This window comes from Lontra canadensis, unplaced genomic scaffold (genome assembly GCF_010015895.1).
Source record: "Lontra canadensis isolate GAN:19392208 unplaced genomic scaffold, GSC_riverotter_1.0 scaffold4, whole genome shotgun sequence".
Lineage (NCBI taxonomy): Eukaryota > Metazoa > Chordata > Mammalia > Carnivora > Mustelidae > Lontra > Lontra canadensis.
Window position 1 is genome coordinate 44,314,725 of NW_022630998.1, and position 12,565 is coordinate 44,327,289.

The 12,565-nt window shown below is 32.5% G+C and overlaps 1 protein-coding gene across 2 annotated transcripts in view; it reads right to left on the reverse strand.

The window, feature by feature from the left end:
* CWC27 (CWC27 spliceosome associated cyclophilin) overlaps nt 1-12,565 on the reverse strand; it is a 190,890-nt gene that overhangs the window by 86,178 nt on the left and 92,147 nt on the right. For both annotated transcript variants that reach the window (XR_004381635.1, XM_032849728.1), the window contains exon 11: nt 8,730-8,833. Coding sequence is in view for 1 of the 2 variants with exons in the window: in XM_032849728.1 (XP_032705619.1) it covers nt 8,730-8,833 (104 nt within the window). In the remaining variant the exon portion in view is untranslated. The remainder of the gene's footprint in view (nt 1-8,729; nt 8,834-12,565) is intronic.

A 12,565-nucleotide genomic window follows, 5' to 3' on the forward strand; every position in this document is an offset into this window, starting at 1 on the left:
CTACATTTATACACTCTTTATATCCATCCTCCTATATATCCCGCTGATATGAGAAAATTAAGAGAAAGAATACCCCTAAAATCAGGTTGTTCTCTTAAGAGTTATCTCAATTTCACTTGCAAAGTTTTTTAAAAAGCATATTACAAACAAGATTATGATAAAATAACATTATGGAAAACAATACACATGTTTCTGACATGAAGATAAAAAAGTTGAGAAGAACAAGTATCACATAGTTAACCATGGTTGTTTTTGGCAGAAGTATTATGGAGTGATTTTTCTTTTTATCTTTTATGCTTTTCTACAGTTCTCATATTTTTGCAAAGGATATACATTACTCTCATAACTGGGAGAAATAATAAAGCCCTTTTTTTTTTTTATTTTAAAGAGACAGTTAAGGCCATCAATTAACCAACCTATTTTTACTGGGTTAGGAATGGCATCAATAGGAAGACAAAGTACAGTTACTAAAAATATAGCTAAAGGCTCTTGTCAAATTTCCTATATTGGAATTACATCCAATACCAGGCAGAAATAATGCTTCTTTTAAAACTATTTTAAGACAGTGAAGGGCTGCAAAGAGATACCCCTAACACACTGGCTCATTAAAAACAAAACAAAACAAACCCTCAACAACAACAACAGATGAGGAGGACTGGTTAAAGTTCATTTTTCACTGCACATAAAATTAAATATGCCCATAACATATGATTCTCAAAGTAAAGCTCAACAGGATTTGCTCATGATAGCTAGTGAGAAAGTCTGAGATGGACTGTCCAAAAAACAACAAAGTACTTCATGGACTCTCAAATTAGAGAGGATCATCTCTTAGTCACTTTACCAAAAGATGAAATTCTTGGTCTAAATGTGAGGGTATGCTCATCTTTACATTTGCTATCTGCCTTTAAAAATCTTTACTAGTTTTAAAATTATATTATTGAAAGGCATTGTTAAAAATATAACATGCTTTCTGGCATATGAAGGTAGTGACATGTATTAAAAAAAATTTTACTTTTGAGACTGGTTATCCTGGCTACAGAGGAAGTCTTTATTTTTCTAGGATTTCTAAGAAATGAAGTATTCCATATAACTGAATATTTTAGAAAAGAGAATCTTTGTCTTCAATTGAGCAAAATGATAAAAAAAAATTTTTTTTAACCAGTTAGGTTAGAATCATTGACCAATCTCTGGGCAATAATAAGTTCCATCTAAACAAATAATAAACTAAACAATAATAAATTCCATCTAAACTTTTCTTAATCGAATGAGCATCAATAACTTTAATACTAACATGCTTTCCAAGTATAATGAAGTACAACAAATCCATAATATTCCAGTCCTATTAGTTATTGTGTTTTATTACTTACTGTCAAGTGGTCAGCTATCGTGTCTTGCTGCTGCCAGAATGAAGTCCCTAGCTGTGCCTTTCTCTCTCACTCTTTTTATTTTTAATTTTGTTTAATTCCAATAAAATAGTGAGCTAGCAAGAGTTTATATGCAGAATTTTGAAAACATAATCACTAAAAACTGCCAGCATATTGCATTAATTGTTAAAAAATCAACCTTATATTCTAATTCTTCAGGTATATTTCATATTCCATAACATCTCCCCTTATAAAGGGTATTCTCCCTCACTTTTACTATTCTTTTATCTGTTCTGAACTTAGAACTGGATAATCAGTTTATTAGTACTATGCACAAAATAAGAATAAAGAGAGTATTATTGATGGCTGGCCTGAGAGGCTTTCTATGATTCAATTGCACATATACTTTTACTTTTCTATGTAAATAACATTAAAAGTTAGCATAAAGATTAAGAGTAGAGTATGGGAAAAACAAGCTTGATACTTAGAGCCTTCAAGAAAAAAAAGACTTGAGTACCTAAAGGAAGTTAAGTGTTTTGGAAAAAAGTACCAGTTTGCTTAGTGAGAGGAATGAATTCTACATGGTATTAGGCACAACACAGACCTAGTGTTCCAAAAGAGCTTCTGTTTCTTATAAAAACCAAGATTAAGCTAGTTTAACATCATATGTTAGATGAAAAGTAGTCAAAAACTATATACTTTTACAACGTATCAAGCCTGAGGGGCCCTAGTCTGACTTAATCCAGTGTTAAAAAGAGAGTCTGATGAAACTTGAAATGGCCTGGTACAATTTGAGAGGTACACAACACCCCAGGGATGTGTTCACGAAGAGGCTTTAGAATTCTTTCTTGATGTACAAGCTCAGATTGCCTTTCCTCCTCTAATTTCTGGCACTAGTCAGAAAATAGGTATTATGTGCTTTGAACTTTGAAAAGAGGATCTGATACCTTATCTCTCTAAAATTGATTAGAGAATATGTCCAAACCTGTATCTCTATGTCACTATGTTCAGTTTGGTACTAGTTTTGATGTGATAAAACTCAAAGAAACCTGGAAAGGACTTAGAAACATAATTTAATGAAAAGGATTATGTAGTTTATTAGAGAATCTGACAGAGCCAATATAGGAAACCAACTCTATCTCAGATTAACTATCAGTCTTATTCAAAATTGGTAAGAAAACCCCATGGACAGGCCTGGATGATTTGCACTGAAAGTACAGAGACTCCCTGGCTATAAATAGGATTGTTTGGTATCATATCTCTTCTGACATTGCTGGTATCTAAAGTATAACACTACATTCCTTGTTTACCTAAACTGGGGTGTTAGAACCTACTGCAGACTCTATATTCAACTGACAATACAACCTAACTGCTTTGAATTTTAGAGTCAAATTTACGCTATCATAAAAAATTCCAATTGTTGACTAAAATAATAATATTCCTTGATGCTGTTTCTTTCATTTAGTGAAGCCTTTTAAAATAAAAGCCTTTAAACATATTTAGATGACAAACCAATAGCAAAAATTATAAGGTTATATTTATGGAATGCTTTTCTTATATAGAGGTATAATCATATTTGTTATCCAACAATACCCTTGTGATATAAGGAATAGCAGACTTTGAGTCTTCCTGGGAAGACTGAAAAGAAAATGGATAGTCCTATATATTTTTTTACTACATAGAGAAGCTCTGTTTTACATTGGTTTTCAAAAGATTAATAGGTTGGCTCAATTTTAACTATATGTTTTTTTACTAGGAGATGTCAGAGGTTTTGGGTTATGAACTAATATTCTTGGGGGTGCAGCTTTGTTGAGCCATAGCTGGTATATAAAAGAGTTGCACTTGTTTGGACAGGTAGAGTTTGATGGGTTTGGACGTGTCCCTATACCCACGGCCCTATCACCACAATAGGTAATACCAAATACCAGTATAATTAGGATTGTTCAATTGTATGGGGCTCAAAGTATTATTGATGTAAAAGCATCAAAAGTATTTTATTTTCTGTCATAATAGAATTGAAGGAGTTAACAAAAAAGTAAATACTTAATAGTAAAACACTAGAAATATAGGAATAGCACATTTTATTTATCTTATATTTATATAGAGAGAAATAGATGGGTCCTGATTTTAAAGTAATTTGCCTGAGGTGATAGAAGAGACTTAGAAGTATAGCTATAGCTAGAATATAAATTCCTGTTTGCCTATATAAATCTGGCTAAGGATCTAGCTCAAGAAACTGGGTAAAGAGTATAAAACCAAAGGATTATTACTCTCTGACCAAAGGAGATTTCCTTAGACAACAGAAGCCCAGATAAAGTATCACATCTATTAGAACACTTGGCTAAACGCTAAGTGGGAGGCCGCCAACTCACACAAGGCCAAAAATGGGCCGATTAAAGCACCGGCATTAGAATACAAAGCTTTTTTGTTCTGATGGGTATCTTCCCAAGTACTTTTAATCTGAGGATATTACATTAAATTCTAAAGTGAAGTGGCAATAGTCAGCAAGTGTTAGCCAGATAACTTCATAAAATCAGGAAATAATACTACTGGATACTTTACTTAAGCATGTAGACAAGCTCACATATAAACCCTTTAACAAAGAAAATGATTATTGAAATGTAATTGTGAAAGCACATGAAAGAAATATTTATTTTGAAATTTTGATTTATGTTTTATTTATATACAGCTGTATTGATTACAGGTTTTAACTGCAACTAACACAGTATTAAAATTCAAAATTTCCATTTGTGGGATTTAGATAGGACAAACTGGAAAGCGAAATAGCTTTATTTTTCTCCTTACAAAGTTAAAATTGTTTTTATATAGCACTGTAAATTTATTAAAGGTCTTCTCATTATCTAATTTACTTCTTAGAAGAAACTTGAGGGGTACACAAAGCATTTTTCTATCTGGATTTATGGTAAGAAAATGGAATCACACAGGCTTAAATAACTTCACTGCTAGTAAATGGACTTTAAAATCTTAATACATTCCCGTTTATTTTTTGAGAAGATTTAATACTCTAAAGTATTCTTATAACCTTTAGTGTTAAATATAATAAGCACTTAGTATTACTATCAAAATTACTATTAAAAATATCAAAATAAGTATATTTTTTGTCTCTCTATATTAGTAGATGTGGTACCTGCATCCAGATGGAAATTAACATGGAAGACCTGTTTACATTACACAACAGTTTACACACCAAAGTATCTAAAAGCCTCTTTTTAATACCAATTATCTCCTTCTAAGTTAATTGGCAAATTAAATTTCTAGATATAGCATATAATATTCAAAAGACCAAATCATCCAAAGTTATGATAATACTCAAATAATTAAGTCTTGGATTAAAATAAAATGTTTTATAAAAGCCAGATATGCAGCCATATAGCCCAATTAAAAAATCTTTCCTGAATAGGTTTAGCTGATATATGAAGGTATAGAGCCAAAGTCAAATAATACCTTCAGCTTCTTTCCCTGTGATGATCTTACTATGAAAATGCTTATGAGAACATTTGGATCTGTTCCCAGAGTTTATATAGTTCTAACCATGGAATATCTTTCAGCTGGGAAGATAAGCTAAGTTCTGACATTCAGGGATGCTTAAAATTCTGCTTTGTTTCCAAAATGCTGTGCAGTGATATGTCTCATGGTGTCATTTTTAATCATGGGGCAAGAAGGAAAACTAGACTTAAAAACTCCATAGGGACATGTGAATTTCAAATATAATGTAGTGTTTGCTGAAATTCACAAATCTTACATAATATACAATTTCCTAGCATCGGCCATACTAGTCAATTTAAAAAGGTAAAATAAGTTTAGAAGAAATACAATTCCAGGGGCTGCCTGGGTGGCTCAGTGGGTTAAGCCTCTGCCTTCAGCTCAGGTCCTGATCTCAGGATTCTGGGGTCAAGTCCCACATCAGGCTCTCTGCTAGGCAGGGAGCCTGCCTCCTCCTCCTCCTCTCTCTCTCTTTCTCTACTTGTGATCTCTCTCTCTCTCTGTCAAATAAATAAAATATTTAAAAAAAAAAAATACAATTCCAAGAAAAAGGTAATTCATAATGCATCCTAGATAGGGGCTAAAAGCAAATTTTGTTCAGCATTCTAATAAGATGGTGATAAAACGATATTGTTTCTAATAGCACTGTAAAATTATGAGAATCAAAATAAAGACTGATTTAGTGCCTAGGTCTTGGTTTCTTAGTGCCAAATACAATGGAAAACCAGAATTTTTTGGAGAAGTGGTTGATTTCAGGCCTGGAGAGGGGAAAACACAAGATCAACCTGGAGCCTTCTGTGCTTAAAAGTAAAAATGTGCTCAAAGTTGGGAGCAAGTTGCAAAGACATAGGAGCCAACCTGAAGGAACTACTAATGACCAATTCTGGTACTGTATGAACAACAAAATAAATAATGATAGTTTGGGATTATAACACATAGAACAAAATAAATATTCGCAAGCCCAAATTGATATAAATAAGTAAATCTATAAATAGAAAGTGATCTTATAGAAGAATTACAAGTATTAAAAATAGTGGGAATCAGGGAAATAAAAAGTAACCATTAGAACATCACAGTAAATAACTGTTGTCTATAGGCAAGATCCACCAATGGATACTAAAATTAGTGGGGGGAAGCTTGAAAAGTAACAGGATGGATGGCCTCGAAGTATTTTTTCCCCCAAATACTTAAAATCTCAAAGGGAAATGTAACAGCTCAACAGACACTACTTTAAGCTAATGATCAAGGTAGTATCATGACTAGAAAGACAATAGGTAATCTTATAATGCACTGGGAAGAACATATCATTTCTCTGGCAATCTTGCCCCAAAAATGTATAACCTTAATCTAATCATGAGAAAACATCAAACTCAAGTAAGACAGTCCACAGAATATCTAACCAGGACTCTTCAAAGTGTCAAGAACGTGAAAGACAAGAAAAGACTGAGGAATTGTCACAGATTAGAGGAGACTAAAGATACACAAGGACTAAATGCAATATGGAATTCTGGATGGACAAATTGAACAGAAAAAGGTCGTCAGTGGGAGAACTGGTGAAATTCTAATAAGGTCTGTAGTCAATAGTAATGTGTCAACTTTAATTGCTTGGTTTTAATCATTGTATTATATTGATATATGACCTTAACATTAAAGGTATATGGGAACTCTGTAACTTCTGTAGTTCTAAAATTATTTCAAAATAAAACAATCAAAAATAAATTAGTAAAATGCCCCACTTTTTGTGGAAGCTAATTTTTAGCTGACATTCAAATTTAAGGAAAATCCAGGTATTTCTCAAAGATATAAGCAACATTAAATTCAGAAAAGTACTTACTAACTAATATAATTCTCTAACTATGGCATAAAAAAGGTTTTAACATAGCTAATTTTCTCATAAATAGACTGACATAAGCTATAGAAGAATCTTCTGTTTTGTGTTAAGAAATCATTCTAAGACTCAAATCTTTCTTTAATTGTATTTAATATTTCAAAGGCAGATCAAGTTAAAATAGCACTGCTTGTATCTAATACAAGACTTAACTGTAGAGCACTATTACAATAATTATCTATTTCCAATTTTCTCACTTCTACTAGATCATAAACTACAAAGGCAAGAACCATCCATCTCTTGCCAACTTCATCCCTCTGGCCCTGCATGGTTCTTGAGACATGGGCATACTAATAATTATTAGCTCAAAAATGAATTAAAAAATTTTAAATTTTTAATTAAAATATTTTAAAAAATGAATTTAAAAAATTAGAAAAAGATTTTTCTATTTGAAAGGAATTACTTTGATATATTTAAAATGCTTTTAATTATTAGGAACAATACTCTGAGAAAATTACATATAAACTTAAAAATAAAATAACCCTCACTGTACTTCTTTCAAATCTCGGTATTGCCAATATAGCTTGTTTCTCTTCTGGGTTATACTTTACCTACCTGGGTTATACTATACTTATGTATGACCTAGTCATACATAAGTTTACCCTTTCTTTTAAATTCAGCTTATAATTTGTGTTATTACAAGTGAGTTAATTTTTTAGTAGTTTCATTCAAATATATTTCAGTGACTTTGACTTAGTCATTAAGTACCTTCCTTTATTTACTCTAATAGTCAGTGGGAGATATGCTGCAAATAATCTAAGAACTATGTCCTTCAGATAGTTATGTGGTATTACTTTTGCTACTTAAAGTCAGTACTAATGCCTACGATGTTCTTTATTAGAATATGAAATCTTTAAAGCTAGATGTGGCATCTTATTCTTTGATTTATCTCCAATAACTGTGATAGAATATGGTACATAAAAGTACTTTTTGGTATCCAAAAAGCATGAGAATATAGAAGACATATGCATAAAGCAGATTTGTTAAGCCAAATTTAGTACATATTATTAAAGCTAAGAATAAAATTTCTAATCATGTTCACTGAATCTATAATGTAATTTATTATCGTGAAAAGAAAACAGAGGGTTCCAATCTGTTAATTTGGAAATTGGCCATTACATGTTTTATAGCTGAAACAGTTTTAAACTAAGAATCATCAGTGAAACAACTTTTAAAAAGCCCTTTTAGGGGCGCCTGGGTGGCTCAGTGGGTTAAAGCCTCTGCCTTTGGCTCAGGTCATGATCCCAGGGTCCGGATGGAGCCCCACATTGGGCTCTCTGCTCAGCAGGGAGGAGCCTGCTTCCTCCTTTCTCTCCGCCTGCCTCTCTGCCTACTTGGATCTCTTGTCTGTCAAATAAATAAATAAATAAAATCTTTAAAAAAAAAAGCCCTTTTAGCATCATAAAAATCACAGTAAAACGAAGAACACATTTAACCCGTATAAACAGCAGGGTATTATTTTGGTTGCTTTTTGATCAGCTTTATTAGTATTTTAGATTTTCAGTGTCTTAACATAAACAAACAAATAAAAAACAAGACTTTATACTTCATACTATTTCAAACCAATGCAAAAATGTTTATAGAAGTCCCAAACATAGGGCCTAAATGCTTTTCTTAATGTTTTAAAGGGTGTACAATATAAAAAATGAACATTCCATTCTTGTGCCCTCCTAGATATGTGTTATGGTATTTAAGTTTTGTCTGATGTCAAGTCTGTTAGTTTTCATTAAGCTTTTTAGAATAATAGTTATGATCATGTTTGCCTGAATTTACTTCTTAGACAAAAATCCTAACAAGAAATTTATTTTATTGGCTAACTACCCAAAGCAAGTATTTAAAAAAAAAAAGGAAAACTCAGGAAGTAAGGGGGAAGGAAGGAAGCGAAAGGGAAGGAAGAGGAGAAAAGGAAGAGCAGATGGAGGGAAGAAGGAAATGTATCAAGTGAAAATAAAAATCCTGATAAATATCCTTACCTTCACTTTTCTTTTCTGCTTGTTTTGCTGCATTTTCTACTTTTTTTTGTTTTGCTGCTAAGAGTTCTCGCTTTAACTGTCTTGCTTCTTTTCTGAGCTCGTCACTATAAAGCAAAAACAGTTATGTAAGTATATAATACACTGAGAGAGAAAACTACTTAGCAAAAACAGGATTATTGGTTTTCAGGTACACTAAATCTCTAAGAAAAACAAAATAAATAATGTAATACATTTTGTTCCTTACATGTCTTTTGTGGTATGGAAACATAGCCAAAGGATGTTTCAAAAGCTGCAATTTTTCATAATAGCAACATAATATGAATTACCTATAAAATATACTTCCTTTCAGATATTTCCAACAGAATAGATAAGTGATAAATGACCCACTGTTCTCCTTCTAATTCAGCTGTGAATTTCATATTCTAGTTCCAGTTTAATAAATCATGGAGATCCTGAATCAAAGCAAAATTTTAAGAGAAATTCTATTCTTTAAACCTGGATATACATAAAAAGATGTGTCTTTAAAACTTGATGAATTCCTGAACTAGCATCAGTAGCTACCATTTATTAAGTAATTACATGCTAGGAGCAGTGCTAAAATGCTTTAAACTGAAGTTGTAAAACTCAATTAATTTTGAGCTCATATAATACCACAGTTTGGCAAATAATTTCTTCTTCTGTGAAACCTAGCAGGCTGCAGTATTCTGATGATTAATACAATCTTATATTAAAGGTAAACTGAGATGTAAATACCAACTTCACTACAAGTCGTTACGTGACTAGTTTCTACAAGCCAGTTTTGGGCAGATTCACATACATGTGCTTTGTACCCATGACATGAACCCTTAGAGTCACTTGTGGCCAGTCAAAACTGCATTTCATATTTGTGAATGTCAGGTATCCACTATTAAAGTAAAAGCTAGAATGGATAACAGATAACTCAAAGAACATCGTAAACCCGAGTAGGTAATATTTTTATATTAAATGTTCTAAAAGTCTGGAAAAGGTCTAAAAGAAACCCAAGCCAAGCTTTTGTGGAATCTTAAGTCTAAATAGTTCCATACTGATTCAACCTTTGTGCTTCTTCTTGATCCCCAAATCTTATACTTTTTTTTCCCCTTTTAAAACACTGTCCTGGATCAGTTACAAAACTGATAGATCTTACAGTGTGCACCACTCAGTTCTTTTTCCCTCTTTTCCTCATCAAACACATATAGCTATATTTTCTATCTGCTTGGCCTCCAGGATCCTGAATTCTGAAACTTCCCTTTCTGATCAAAATCTACTACCTTTTTAACTTTCCCAGTTTTTCATTCCTATTGAACCTGTGCTCACTTACTTTATAATGAAAGCCAACATCTTCATAGTTCATCATCCAACGCCCCTATTCTTACCCACCTGGCTCTCTAACCATTTTGAATGATAAGGTTAGTTATTTCACTGATATCCTCACCAGCACCTTTAATTATCTTGACTTGTTTGTCCTTATGAATATATCATAATCATGTAGAAGAATTTGTTCACAACAAGCTCCAGGAGACAAACCTCCAGAGAATATTATTTTGTTAGATGTAAGATGTTGCCTGAGAATTTGCCCATGTAACGAGTTCCCCAGGTGATTCCAACATGCATTCAGGTTTGGGATCCAGTACATTAGGACCACCCTATAGCAATTATCTTCTCTTCCTTACAACTCCAAGCACTCCTACTTCACTGAGCCTTTCATTCAGCCAACAAACATACTCAAATTTCCCTGGACTCTGCTCCAATCAAGTGATGATTATCTTCACCAGTGGACTCCTTCCCTGAAAGAACAGTTTATGTATAGAGTCTATTTTCTCAACCTTGAACTTCTTAATCTCTTGCAATCTACCCTTCTTATACTCTACTGAAACTGCTTCTGTATCAACCAAATTCAAAGGTCTTTTCTCAGGCTTCCTTTTCCTCTTTGGCTTCTCTACCATTCAGTGATATTGTCTTAATTACTTGCTCTGTTCTCAGCCTGTAATTCTTGGCATTTTTCTTATTTCCATACCCTGTACACTGGCATTTTTATCTAATCTCATAACATCAAATATCACTTTTATATATGTTATTTCCAAATCTAGATGTTTCATCCTGATTTTTTGGTCCTGCATTTCTAACTATGCATTACAAATCTCTATGTACATTAATGCTGTCCAACAGAAATATAAGGTAAGACATATATGCAATTTTAAGTTTCCTAGGAGCCACATTAAAAAAATGATAAAAAGGAAACAGGTTAATTTTAACAACTTACTTTAACTCAGTTAATTTAATATGTCCAAAATATCATTATTTCAACATACAACCAATATAAAAATATTAATACAATATTTTACACTCTTTTTTATATTAAATGTTCTAAATCTGGGACAGGCCATCTCAGTTTAAACTAGCCACATTTCAAGGGCCAGGATCTAGATGGATAGCAGAGGCTAGACACTGCCTAATTACAAACTGTGTGCAAACTTGAAGTCATCTCCTCCCTGCCCAAATCTGTTCCTTTTCCGGAAGTCTCTATTTGATTGTGGAACCATTTTCCTCCGAATGACCAGACTTTAAAATTCCTCTGGGACTGTTCCCCCACCCTTTCACTGAATCACTGTCAAAGTATGTCATTTTCCAATCTCTCTCATGTATAACTATTCCTCTTGATTCTCAACATCAGTGCTTAGTTTAGGCTTTCTTATGTATTCCGATAAATGTAATTACTTTCTATTTCTTGAAGTTATATGAGCACAGGGAATAGCAACCACATCTTTGCTCTATCCACTAAACACCACTATCTTTTTTATTATACTATTTAAAAAAAATTTTAATTTGGTAAGTAATTCAGAAATTTAGATGTTTTCTTTGAGGCAAAGCTTATTTTGAAAGTTTAATATGAAATACTGAATGATGGCTGAACAAACTAGTTATGAGAGTAATCTGAAGTATGTAAAATATGAGAGATGATGACAGAATATACTGTCATAGAGGCAGTAAAGCACAATAATCAAAAGGATTCTTTGAGTTCAGAAAGTCCTGATTTAAAGGCTAATTCTATCACTTATTATCTGAGTGACCTAAGAACAATTACTTAACTTCTCTGGGACTCAGTTTCTTCAACTATAAAATGGTTTAAGATATTTAAAATATTAGGCACTGAATGCATGTTCAACAGATGGTAGCTATTACTATTTAGATCATGTTTAAAATAGCATTACAGTTAAGGATTCTTTGTGAATTAGGAATATTTCTTTGTTATGTTATTTACTATAAATAAATGTTACCTTTACTACATATGGAGGTTAACTCTGTTCATAATTTTTATAAATGGCAAGAAATACATAATGCCAGCTTCTAAAGATCTATCCTTAAATAGTCAGAGATTTGGATGCACTATTGAAGTAGCCATAATAACTTACAAACTGAATAAGGATGAATAAAAACTCAAAAAAGACGAAGTGAGACGGAGAAGGGAAGGTCTGTAAGATTATTCAAAATTGCTTCATTATACTGAATTTTTCAAATGATTCAGAATTTACAACATTGTCAAAATCTTCCATACTGAAACAACACTATTTGTTGGTACTTGTGGAATCCGTAACTCCTGGAATGAACTGCAAGTTTTAAAACTAGTCCTTAGGTCACAGTCTAATTTTAGGGTTCCCAATCTTATATTCTCTGGAATAGTCTTATCTACTGGCACTAGAATATATTTAAATCTGTTAAAATAAGAGTAAGAATTATAGGCCTGGAGTACATGTCACCTTATACTGCCAAATTAGGGGCTTGCTTTGGAGTCAGGCAGCATCTTTTTGCCCTCAGAG